The sequence below is a fragment of the Microcaecilia unicolor genome, chromosome 5 (assembly GCF_901765095.1).
Source record: "Microcaecilia unicolor chromosome 5, aMicUni1.1, whole genome shotgun sequence".
NCBI lineage: Eukaryota > Metazoa > Chordata > Amphibia > Gymnophiona > Siphonopidae > Microcaecilia > Microcaecilia unicolor.
This window is the reverse complement of record NC_044035.1, coordinates 38,180,524-38,194,274: the sequence shown is the minus strand read 5'-3', so window position 1 is coordinate 38,194,274 and position 13,751 is coordinate 38,180,524. Positions and strand designations below refer to the sequence as shown.

General features: G+C 43.5%; 1 protein-coding gene across 4 annotated transcripts in view; it reads right to left on the bottom strand.

The window, feature by feature from the left end:
* SH3PXD2A (SH3 and PX domains 2A) overlaps nt 1-13,751 on the bottom strand; it is a 627,470-nt gene that overhangs the window by 335,957 nt on the left and 277,762 nt on the right. For all 4 annotated transcript variants that reach the window (XM_030202799.1, XM_030202798.1, XM_030202801.1 and 1 more), the window contains one exon: nt 1,655-1,731. In XM_030202799.1, coding sequence (XP_030058659.1) covers nt 1,655-1,731 — 77 coding nt within the window. The remainder of the gene's footprint in view (nt 1-1,654; nt 1,732-13,751) is intronic.

Sequence of the window (13,751 nt, the reverse complement as noted above, 5' to 3'; positions counted from 1 at the left end):
AATTAGTGAAACATTAGCACTCCATCTAATGTTCATTTTTAGAATCAAATTTTCCAAGGTAGAGGGTGGATAACAGGTCGCCAGAAGCAGACAAGTGAATGGAGAACAATCAAAGCTTTTCAATGACACCAATCACCCCTAGACGTCCTGCGCCATGTTGGAAGTCTCAGACATAACTCATGATTTAAGCCTCATTGAGCTCCGCTGTCTGCAGGTCTGGATTAGAAATGGAAGACTTCCAGGTCACAGAGAGGGCTGAGGGGTCAATGACTGCCTGCTCAGTGAACTGAAGACACATTCTACCTACAGGTGCTCTGGTCACTTCCTGTCTCCAAAAGGATCTTAGTATTACAATCAAAGTCTGCCTTTTTAAAGATATATTACGCCACAGCAGTCACTGTTAATTGGTCTGATAGTATTTGCCTGATTTTCATCAAAGCCCAACTCCTTGATGGCATGTGCCCAATGATCCAGAATGTTTTTGCAGGTGCATTTGGCTCCACTAAAACTCCACATGAGCCTGTGTTGCAAACGTATTGAATATCGTACAGCCAAATACTGTGCAAGGCAATTTTGTTGTCATGTCATACTTCCTACCACTGTTGGAAGAGCACAAAATGAAGATATCAGACGGGCTGGCAAACTCTGGTATTTTTTTCATGGACAGGAAGTAGAAAGATGCTTCACAAAAAAGATCTCACAATTAGTGTATAATAGCTCCTTGGAAATACAGCCTGCATTAATGGAATAATGCAAGTTCGCTGACAAATAGCAAGTGCAGACAATGATGTGCATTATTTGCCCTTCTTGTGGGATTTTTCACTACAAACCACATTAAAGGGGGGAGTTATCAATGTGGGCTACCGTTACGATGGGGCACTCTGTTTCGCTAGTTATTTGCAACTAGGTCTCACTGCATAAACTGGGATCTTTGCTAAAATAGCAGAGGATTGTGGTAAAATAACCAATTTTATTGCAAGCTCACGTTGATAACTTCCCCCCCCCCCCCCCCCCCCACCCCCCTTAGTGCAAAGAGTTTCAGTCTCTGGTAACCAAAGATGATATTGTGATGTCATAATGCCTCATTCCACCAATGCTTAAGAACCAACCTCATCAGTGATGTCACAATGGTTTCACTACCCCAAGGAGGTTTAATGACAGGAATGGCATGAGCCAATCTGGCCCATTATCTGGGCTGAAGGCAGTGAGCGGAGCTTGCTGCCATCTTGGTCAGAACAAAACAATAGCAATCGCTACTGAAAACAATAGCAAACTTGTGAGGTTTACATTGTTTTAATAAACCTCCCTGGGCTTACCTATATCCCTGGTGGTCCAGCGGGGTCATTGGGGGCAGGAGTGCCCCCTCACGTCGTGGTCTGGACCCCCCCTCTCACCAAAGTCTGGCTATGCCCCTGGTTAGCATACTTGAATAGTCCGGTCCCAAAGAGAACTGCCAATGAAACCCAGATACCTGTAGTGGGAATCCCTTGACACTGAACATTACACCAGCTCATCCTGGATGCCAGGTTCTGCCAGCACTGCACAGCAAACTCCAAATTCAGCATGCAAAGCCTTGCCTATTTATAGCATTTCATTCATTGGAATAAGGACACAGATCTGGTTCATCTCACTTATAAAGAACAAAAAATCTTACCCTACAGTATTCATCAATGGGCTTGAGTCTCCTCACGGCTACATCACGGATATGACTCCTCCGGAACAGGATTTTACCTGAAAGAGGAGACAGGTACAAGATTTTAATTAATGCCACCAGCTAACATCTGTCTTAATAACTCTCAGAGTACAAGTCGGAAATGGCAGGTACGTAGCAGAGAGATAATTTATTGCACTCCAGACGAACTGCATTGAAAAAGTCTTTAAACGACTTTTGAAAATAGCGATTTGGATGATTTGACCAAAAAAAAAAACAGGTCCCTCTGCCACTTTGTGCTGCTTTTGGGATGTTTTTCTGTTTCGAAAATGAGCCTCATAACTTTTTTTTCTGTATTAACCTATAATGTTTGAATAACTGTCGATACTTATGGCTACGATTTCGGAACATGAGGCATAATTACAGGACACACTTTCCCAGTTGGGTACATATGGTAGTCTCAACTTCGTTAAATGTTTCAGACAAATCCATCTACTTGCTCCTATGATGTTACTAAATTCTATTATTCTGTCTCACTGTATTTTCAAATGTAAGCCACACCGAACCCGAGTTTACTTGGGATAATGCGGGATATAAATGTCAAAATAAATTTAAAAATTAAAAATTTAAAAATTAAAAATTGCAAATATCACAGGTTGGCACATTACATAAGTACATAAGTGTTGCCACACTGGAACAGACAACTGTGGAACGCAGTACCGAAAGCCTTGAAAGCAACGTACGGCCACCTAAATTTCCAGAAATCACTAAAGACCATCCTGTTTGAAAAGGCATACCCTACCAACCCAACCTAAAAGCCTGATCTCTGCAACACAACAAAAGTAAAGTACGTAACGGACATAACACAACTCTTCCGTTGACTGCTCCACACAAACTTTTGTTACCACAACACCACTTTGTATTTGTTCACACTGGAGTCAGCGAACGCAGCTCCAGCACTATGTAAGCCAAATTGAGCCTGCAAATAGGTAGGAAAATGTGGGATACAAATGTAACAAACAAATACTGCTTATCCCAGAAACAGTGGATTTTACCCAAGTCCATTTAACAATGGTCTATGGACTTTTCCTTTAGGAAGCCGTCCAAACCTTTTAGCACCAATAACTTCAGAGCTGCCAAGTTATGACTTTTTGGCCAGTCCTGGCTTTAAACGTACATCCCAAAGCAGTGTAGTATATGTAGTCCATGATTCTATCCATTGAAATCAGTGCTGCAGGTCCCATAATGCACCAGGATGAGGCAGGCAGAAATCCAGGACTGACCAAAAAAAAATCTCCCTCCCAGAATGGGTAATTTGGTAGCCCTGCAACTGATGAGCTGTCTCCTGGGGGAAATCAGAACAGTACACAGATGGTGTTTACGCCTTCTTGCATGACCTGCTGTAGGTTACAAAACATGGAAAATTCAACTATATTTTCTATAGGAAAATGGAAAGTAACTGATAAGGCAGGGCTGTGAGAAAGATCCCCCTAATCGGCATGTTCTCATTTCATCTCCCCTCCGATCAGCCACAGAAAGCTGCACTTCAGATAGCTGGATAAATTCCCAACCAGCACAGAGTCTCCCAGACACTCCCAAACAGAGAATGCTATACAGTAGCATTAAAAAAATCCTTTGAACAAAAAATATGATTTCTTCCTACAGTTACAGGGCTGCTTTAAATTAAAGCAACCTTTCTTTCGCTGCCAGCTGTGTTTTAAAACTCAAACCAGCCAATCAAAGAGGGCACCAGAAGGAAAAAAAATGTATTTGATACGTTTCTTATTTCCAAGATTGGCATTTATCCCCTAATTCTATAAAAGCCCAGTTTGCGTGCACAATTTAACCAAATATCAAGCTAATTAGTGACAATAATTGGCTTAACAATTATTGGCATTAATTAGTGTGAGTCCAGGGCATAAGCACAGTTCTATAAACTGCGCCTAACTTTAAGAGCAGCTTATAGAATAACGTTTTCTTGTGCCAATTATTTCAGTGCCGTATATAGAATTTACCCCTTATTTCTACATGTTTTTCTTCAAAGAATTCTCTCACCACTTGCAAACAATATTGCACACCTGCTAGCAGAGCCTCCACCAGATGAAATTAGTCGCTTGCTTTTTGCCGGCAGAGTCAGCAGCCATGAAGCCTTACTGTGCACAGGATGTTGAGGTAGCCCTTGAGCACTGGTTCTGAGAAACAGCAGACCCGAACGTGAAGCATCACATTGGCGTTCTTGTCCTACGTCTAAATTTAAAGCGGCCATGCTTAGAAAGAAACCCAAAGCACATATTACTCACATCTAAATATAAGCATCCAGAAAAAAAAAAATTAAAAACGCATATATTTGGGCTGCAGAAGGCAGACACCAATGCGTGCTCCACATTCGGGTTTTATCAGGCGCATGCGCACAGGAGCTGAGTTTACCGATGAACTCTTCTGCGCACGTACCAAGCACAATCCTCCCGTGCCAAAGCGCCGAACTCCCTAATGTTCAAAGCTACAGGTGCACCTATATTTGCATCTCATTAGCTTTGAGCATTGGGGCGTTGTTATTCTGTGCTGTTCCGGTGGTATTTTATGGTGCTATTCAGAACAGGAGAAGAGCGGGAACAGAATCAGGCTCTTCAAGAAACAGGCCAAGGACGTTCAACATGGATATCAAATTTATGAAAAGATGACTCAACATGGTATCATGTTTCAGAACTGAAAGTGCCTTCTTCAGGAGTCTCGGTAAATGCATCCACCAAGACTCCTGAAGAAGGCATGATACCATGTTGAGTCATCTTTTAATAAATTTGATATCTATGTCGAACGTCCTTGGTCTGTTTCTTGAAGAGCCTGATTCTGTTCCCACTCTTCTCTTGTTCCTGTGACTTTTCGTGGGACACTGTCGTTCCTTCCACTTCTGTGGTTTGGTCGCTATTCAGAACAGCGCACAAGTTTTGATCTTCAGCCCATTAGGCACTAACTAATAAAATAACGCCTAAGTGCAGTTTGGTGCATATCTTTCAAGTTTAACCATACCATATGTCTCTTCCTGCATGCTCCGCTCATTGAATGATCATCGTCTGGACCTCCCTACTCCCGCTCAGGCTCATTGGGAGTCAACTCGCAAAAGTGCACTTTTTTTTTTCTGGCACCTTTTCTGTGGAATGGTTTGCCTTTGGGACTATGCTCAGAAACTTTGTATAAACTATTCAAAATAAATTTAAAACGCATCATTTTTTTCAACCGCTTTAACACACTGTGGAGTTGCTTGACTAGATCACAGCAGCAGACACAATGATATTATATTAAGCATACATTTATGCCTAGGTTCTATTTTAATTCTTGAGTTTTAGAACAGTATCTTGTATAATTGTGTTTCTTTCCGATCAAGATCTCTGGAGTTCCTTTCTTGCTATTGGTTTTTGAGATTAGCTCAAATTTGTAAATTGCCAAGACTTGGCTTTCCCAAAATTTGTGCGTGCAATTTAACTGGATAACGAGCCAATTAGTGCTAATAATTGGCTTTTTAACAAGCAATTATCAGTGCTAACTGAAATCAATTAACACATGCGCACGTAAATTTAGGAATGTGAACCAGGCCTAAATCTTACGCATGTCCCAGAAAAGGGGGCACGGAAACGGGAGGGTCATGGGCGTTTTGGGGTAGACCATGGGTGTGGAAGCCAGTTACGCGCGCAATTACAGAATGAGGTTCCACGCATATATTTAGGCGGGGGCATTTGTACCACGTTTTCGTTGGTGCAAATGGACGCACCTAAATTTACACATGACCCCTGCACTTAAGCGCTGTTCTATAAACCACGCCTAATTTAGGCACGGCTTACAGAATAGCATTTAAGTGGTTTTTTTCAGGCACCAATTTTTTAGGCATGATTTATAGAATTCACTCCTATATAGACTTTTAAAGCTTATACGCTCTTCCAGGGGGTTGGGCAAAACTTCCCCCTCAATCACTCATTTAGTAGCAAGCCTTGGCTTACGTGAGCGCTTTGATGAAACCTATAGGTGCCTCAGACGAGGTGTAAAAGAAGAGAGGAAAATATTTAAAATATACAAGGATTCCTCATGGCCAAGTGATACCTCCTTTGAATCTGGAGATCCCGAGCCAGCTACATGTGTAAATAGCGGCTATCTGAGATCGACATGCACACGTGTACACTATCGACACATAAGGCTTGCAGCACGGCCTCCTAAAATTATTTAGATTTTGCTCACACCTTTTTCAGTAGTAGCTCAAGGTGAGTTACATTCAGGTACACTGGATATTTCGCTGTCCCAGGAGGGCTAACAATCTAAGTTTGTACCTGAGGCAATGGAGGGTTAAGTGACTTGCCCAAGATCACAAGGAGCAGCAGTGGGATTTGAACTGGCCACCTCTGGATTACAAGACCAGTGCACTAACCACTAGGCCACTCCTGTAAATGATATTAACAGCATGTCAGCACCGTTCCAGTTTTTTTTAAGTGAGTTTTACAACAAAGCTGTCGCTCTTGCAGTGTCTTGAAAATAATATAACAACTACAGGACTAAAACGCAAGAGACAAGATAAACTTCAAGACAAAAAAAAAATAAAGAGATTATAATCAACACAGGATAGGAAATGGCTGCAGGATGTGCCGAGAATTAATGTATTCCTTAAATGGAGAAGAAACTTACAAATAAACTTCGGGAGGCCAGTCTCTTTCTTCCTTTTTCTGTGTACAGAACAGATTTATTGCAGGAGGGGGCTGACAGAACTTGTTCTGGGTAATATCTATAGCTACCCCAAGCTCTACAGTGCAGAAGCCGGATTGCTGGATGATTTATTTAAACGGAGGCTGTCAGTTTTACAAAAGCCAAGCAAATCATCTCACGGGGTAGGGGTGGGGGGTGGAAATACTGCCTCAGCTCTGAATGTAACATGCAAAGATGATACCTAGACATCCACTGTCACCCCAGTCCTCACCTTGATTAGGGTCCTGTAGAGAGGGATCACCATGCCCACATGCAAATGTTCCATCACAAAAGAAACAGGAGCGACCTTTATGGTAATGCTCCCTCGAGAATAAAGAGCTGAAATGCAATGCTACGTGCGCTTGACATCGGAAAGCAGCTTTTTAATAAATAGTGGCTAAGGACCTGACACGCACAACTTGAAGTGTGTATTTCCTCCTCAGCAATACTCCGGCCCCTAATGCAAGGCCTGAGGCTTCCAGCGCAGCGCAGGATGACGCTGGAGTCATGGAGACCAGCACTTTAAAGAAAAACTGAGACTCTGCAGCAATTAATATTCCAAAGTACTTTTCAAAATAAAAATTTGCAAGATTTCTTCCTGCTTACTAACACTTTTTATTATTTATTTGTATTATAGGCAGATTTCAACAAAAACATTGAAAAGCATGATTTAAAACAGGGCTGTCCAACCTCGGTCCTTGAGGGCTGCAATCCATTTGGGTTTTCAGGATTTCCTCAGTGAATATGCATGACACCTATCTGCAAGCACTGTCTCCATTGTATGCAAATAGATCTCATGCATATTCATTGGGGAAATCCTGAAAACCTGACCTGGCGAGGGCTACGGTTGGACACCCGATTTAAAACTACAAAACAACATCAAATCACAATAAAACACAAACATACACGTATAACATACAAATCTTTAAAAAAAAATAAACCAAATAAAAAAATCTGACATCCTCATCTCCATAGTGATTGCTATATATAGTCTGAAATGAATAAAAATGTAAAGAATCACAGCTTTTTGGCACAAAAGGCTTCTCAAGCCCTGGTTTACCCTATGAGATCAATATGTAACAGAAAGGATACTGTTTATCGTTTAAGGAGATTATTTTCTAAAGCATGTTTTTTTTTACAGATAGAAAATGGCTCTTACAAAATTGTGTGGGTTTCATGCAATCTGGGGGCAACTGTATCAGGAGATGCCTAAATGCCAGTATTCTACTCATGTACATGCATATGTGGATACAGAAGTAAAAACATGATTATGTGGAGGAGTGGCCTAGTGGTTAGGGTGGTGGGTTTTGGTCCTGAGGAACTGAGTTTGATTCCCGGCACAGGCAGCTCCTTGTGACTCTGTGCAAGTCACTTAACCCTCCATTGCCTGCCGCACTGAGCCTGCCATGAGTGGGAAAAAGCGCGGGGTACAAATGTAACAAAAATAAAATAGATACTATTGGAGATTCTACATGGAATGTTGCTATTCCACTAGCAACATTCCATGTAGAAGGCTGCGCAGGCTTCTGTTTCTGTGAGTCTGACGTCCTGCACGACGTCAGACTCACAGAAGCAGAAGCCTGTGCGGCCACATTGGTGATCTGCAAGGGTCAACTTCAATCTCAAATAGTAGCAACAGTGGAGGAGTGGCCTAGTGGTTAGGGTGGTTGACTTTGGTCCTGAGGAACTGAGTTCAATTCCTGGCACAGGCAGCTCCTTGTGACTCTGGGCAAGTCACTTAACCCTCCATTGCCTGCCATGAGTGGGAAAAAGCGCGGGGTACAAATGTAACAAAAATAATAAGATAATCTTCAGGCTACACAATATTCTGTCAGCATGATCCAGAATGCAACAATGTGTACTTTGAAGGGTGAGCATTCCTAAGAACAGAATTCGGGTATGATATTGGGCTGGGCACACATTTACAAGTTTTACATAAGCCAAGCACACCATCACAGTGGGGGAAATACCGCCTCAGACCTCAGGGTGTTTCACAATCTAATTGCGAGCATTTACATCATCTCTGGCTGGTATAAATGTTTGCACCTTCAAAGCAGGCAGTTGTAAAGAAGCTTGAACTAATATTCTACAAAGAAAACTAGTCACCTACTCTTCTTTATAGAAAAGACTTTCCTAGCACTTAAATCGAGAAGCGGAGGAGTAGCCTAGTGGTTAGTGCAGTGGACTTTGATCCTGGGGAACTGAGTTCAACTCCCACTGCAGCTCCTTGTGACTCTGGGCAAGTCACTTAACTCCCCATCGCCCCTGGTACAAAAATAAGTACCTGAATATATGTAAACCGCTTTGAATATAGTTGCAAAAACCTCAGAAAGGAGGTATATTTGTTGTGTTTGTATCCCACATTTTCCCACCTATTTGCAGGCTCAATGTGGCTTACATTATTCCGTAATGGCGATCGCCATTTCCGGGTTGGGAGATACAAAGTGGTATTGCATTAAAGTTCATAAGTGACAGAGTAAATCAAAGTCCCATTTCCCTTTCCCTTACAGAATTACCCAGAGTTGGTGCAAGGATGGTGGGTCTACTTTCCTACTACCCTAACTCACTAGATACATACCTAACGTTCTAGACCAAAGAGATGGTATAAGTGTGATGGCTCCTCGCAAAAGTTACAGAATTCTGTAAGTGACACATGCAAGTGGGAGCTCCCCTCCCATGCTCCATGCCTGTGTACACCCCATTGCAAATACGCACTCTACCAAATTCTGGGGTCCTTTCACAAAGCGGCAGTAAGCCTAAAGCGGGCTTACCGTGTGCCAATTTTAGAGGTACTGCCGGCCCAACGCGGGCAACGGTAGTAGTTCCAGCCCCAGCACCTGCCATTTTCCACACTGTGGAAAATAGGGCTCAAATTATTTGCACAGTGGTTACCTGGCGGTAATCGAGCAGTGCTGCATGGACAGGGTCCAGCTTTGAATATCCAGGAACAACTCTATTAACAGTAAGCCAAACACTCATCGCTGCTGGCTGAATATTAGGCCCTAAGATACCATCCAGACCAGGGGTAGACCAAAGGCAAGATGTTGCCTGAGGCAGGGTTGAGATGCCCCCTCCCCTTCCTTCCTCCACCCCCTTCCCCGAGTTTACCTTGTTTTCCCATTTTTCAAAAGGCTGCGGCAGCAGCAGGTTCCCATACGGTGCCCTGCTGCCGGCCTCTTCTCTAATGTGGCCCACCTCTGAGGAAACAGGGAGTAACTAGCGAGGTAATTAAATTTGCTGATGACACAAAGTTATTCAAAGTCGTTAACTCGCGACAGGATTGTGAAAAATTACAAGAGGACCTTACGAGACTGGGAGACTGGGCGGCTAAATGGCAGATGACGTTTAATGTGAGCAAGTGCAAGGTGATGCATGTGGGAAAAAAGAACCCGAATTATAGCTACGTAATGCAAGGTTCCACGTTAGGAGTTACGGACCAAGAAAGGGATCTGGGTGTCGTCGTCGATAATATGCTGAAACCTTCTACTCAGTGTGCTGCTGCGACTAGGAAAGCGAATAGAATGTTGGGTATTATTAGGAAAGGTATGGAAAACAGGTGTGAGGATGTTATAATGCCGTTGTATCGCTCCATGGTGCGACCGCACCTTGAGTATTGTGTTCAATTCTGGTCGCCGCATCTCAAGAAAGATATAGTAGAATTGGAAAAGGTGCAGCGAAGGGCGACTAAAATGATAGCGGGGATGGGACGACTTCTCTATGAAGAAAGACTAAGGAGGCTAGGGCTATTCAGCTTGGAGAAGAGACGGCTGAGGGGAGACATGATAGAGGTATATAAAATAATGAGTGGAGTGGAACAGGTGGATGTGAAGCGTCTGTTCACGCTTTCCAAAAATACTAGGACTAGGGGGCATGCGATTAAACTACAGTGTAGTAAATTTAAAACAAATCTGAGAAAATTTTTCTTCACCCAATGTGTAATTAAACTCTGGAATTCATTGCCGGAAAATGTGGTGAAGCTTAGCAGAGTTTGTGGTGAAGCTTAGCAGAGTTTAAAAAGGGGTTGGACGGTTTCCTAAAGGACAAGTCCATAAACCGCTACTAAACGGACTTGGAAAAATCCCAAATCCCAGGAATAACATGTATAGAATGTTTGTACGTTTGGGAAGCTTGCCAGGTGCCCTTGGCCTGGATTGGCCGTTGTCGTGGACAGGATGCTGGGCTTGATGGACCCTTGGTCTTTTCCCAGTATGGCATTACTTATGTACTTATGTACTTATATCAGTGAGGCAGGCCACAGTAAAGAGAAGAAGATGACGGCAAGGTCGCGTATGGGAATCGCTGCCGCCACCGCCTTTTGGAAAATGGGAACAGAAGGGAAACTCGGGGAAGGGGGAGAAGCGGCAGGAAGTGGGAGATGCCACTCCAGGAAGAGTGCTGCCTCAGGTGGCCTAACGGTAGGACCGCCACTGATCCAGACAGCTACAGTGCAAAACGATACCATGTACAGACATTTGGACAAATGTTTTTTACTTCATTTTGCTAAGCTATGCAAGCTAAGATCCTAAGCTGTTTAGCATAGGATATTTTCTATCTGAAGTGCAACATTAGCCAAAAGAATTTTAAGCCTCAACCACCTTATCAGTGGTTTTAATCTGAGAGGGGTAGACGGATGCTGAACTGCTAAATGAGAGCTAGACCCTGAACTGCTAAGTATTTTCCAAGGGTCTTACTTCATGCACAGTCGTGTGTCGGGTTTTGGAGTGGGAGATTTGGAGAATTTATAGTCCAGGAAGTAAGGGGCAGGGGGCGGGGAGTTGAAAATCAATCTTACCACTCACAAAACATTGTTGTGGCAAAGCCGCATCACAGCTCGAGCAACAGCTGGGTGAAATTACAACACAATGAAGATGAGGAAATGTTTCATTTTGTGGTTTTCAAACTCAGATACAAGAAAATTTAACATCCATAAGCAAGATATATAACTAGCTGTCACTTAGCCAGTTAAATCTGATTGGTTACAACTAGGCCTGTACCAAACATTAGTATTCGATTCGGCCCTGAATACATTATTCATATTCGGCCGAATAGTAACTTAAATTCAAATACAAATAATCTGAGGCTCTACTGTTCTACCCTGTTTCCCTGAAAGTAAGACATCCCCCGAAAATAAGACCTAGTAGAGGTTTTCCTGAATTGGTAGATATAAAGCCTCCCCCGAAAGTAAGACCTAGCAAATTTTTGTTTTAAAGCAGGGCCACCGAGAGCCGGACAAGGCCGCCCCCGGGCCGCCCCCCCCCCCCCCACCCGAGGTCGCCGGGCCCCTCCTCCACCCACCGTCACTCCCGGAACTAACCTTAAATGCCTCCTTTCACCTTCGCAGCAAGCAGCAACAGGGCAGACCTCTCCTTCCTTCCGTGCCCCGCCCTCGTGGACGTTACGTCAGGCGAGGGCGGGACACGGAAGGAAGGAGTAGCCTGCCCTGCTGCTGCTTGCTGCGAAGGTGAAAGGAGGCGTTTAAGTTTAGTTCCGGGAGCGACGGAGGGCAGGCGGGCCAACCCCGATCCAACCCCAATGTTTCCCCGAAAAATAAGACAGCCCCTGAAAATAAGACCTAGCGCATTTTGGGGGGCAAAAATTAATATAAGACAGTGTCTTGTTTTCGGGGAAACACGGTAAATCCTACTGAAATAAATACTTGATCTCTGATGTCACTTTGTTTCTTTTGTTATGTTAAAGCTCAATGTCCATTATTCATACTTGGTATTCGTATTCGGCTGAATAATATTTCTCATTATTCGTATTCGGATGAATAGTAAAATGTGCTATTCAGTACAGCTCTAGTTCAAACTTTCCCTCTCCCCCTTGGGTAACTCGGAGAGTATTTGCATTCTCCCTGCTGCCACCAATGTCTCTCTTGCTTATCTAGTTCACAGCTCAAGCAGGGGCATAACCACAGGCCCCTCCAGTTCCCCAATCCGAAAGCGAGTTTGTCTTGTTATTCTTACTGTGTTTATATTATGGATTTACGACCAGATTCTATAAATGGCGCCTAAAAAAATCAATGACGACAAAAAAGGAGCCTTCACAAGTGGGACAAACCTTTAATTGGACAGCATGTGTCTTGTATGTAAATCTTGTACCATTGACCCAACGTGGGCCGTGTTTTGACGAAGCGCCTGCATCAAGGGTTGTTCAGTCATAATTGACTAGAATGAAGAAGCCAGCCAAGAGCTGAAGTCACATCAAACGTGGCTAAAATCCACGCATAATGCATGCAAAATCTTCCTGCGTATTCCAAGCGCAATTGAACAACCCCTGATGCAGCAGCTTCACGCTCCACGGCCCGTGTTGGGTCAACGGTACAAGATTTATGTACATGACATATGTGGTGCAATTAAAGGTTTGTCCCACTTGTGAAGGCTCCTGGTATTTTTTTTTTTTTTTTGCTGTCTGGACTTTGTTTTGTGTTTTGAACCCTCTCTTTGTTGTTGCCTAAAAAATCAGTGCCAACAAAAAAAACGCGCTTAGTGCTAATATTCTATAAACCTCACCTAAAGTTAGATGCGGTTTCCAGAATACGCAGAGCGCCTGTCCCCATGGCTAAAATTTAGGAGCAACCATCTACACCAACTACAACCTGGTGTAAATGCCCATACCTAATTTAGTTATGAATTAGGCGTATTCTGTAACAGCGCATGTCATTTTTAGGAACACCTGCAACCCACCCATGCCCCTCCCACAGCCAGGCCCCCTTTTGTGATCCATACATTAGAATCTATGCGTACCATTTTACAGAATACAGTTAGAAAGTTGTGTGTGTACCGACCTCTCCTCTTCCCCCATTCTCTATTTCTGTGGATAACGCTCTCATCCTTCCTGTCTAATCAGCTCGTAACCTTGGGGTCATCTTCGACTCCTTCTTCTCTGCACATATTCAGCAGACTGCTAAAACCTGTCGTTTCTTTCTCTATAATATCACCAAAATTCGCCCCTTCCTTTCTGAGCACACTACCAGAACCCTCAACCACGCTCTTATCACCTCTCGCTTAGACTATTGCAACTTGCTTCTCACAGGTCTCCCACTTAGCCATCTCTCTCCTCTTCAATCTGTTCAATATTCTGCTGCACAACTAATATTCCACCAGTGTCATTATACTCATATTAGCCCTCTCCTCAAGTCACTTCACTGGCTTCCCATCCTTTTCCGTATACAGTTCAAACTCCTCTTATTGACCTATAAGTGCATTCACTCTGCAGCTCCTCAGTACCTCTCCACTCTCATCTCTCCCTACATTCCTCCCCGGGAACTCCGTTCACTGGGTAAATCTCTCTTATCTGCACCCTTCTCCTCCACTGCTAACTCCAGACTCCGTTCCACATATCTTGCTGCACCTTATGCCTGGAATAGACTTCC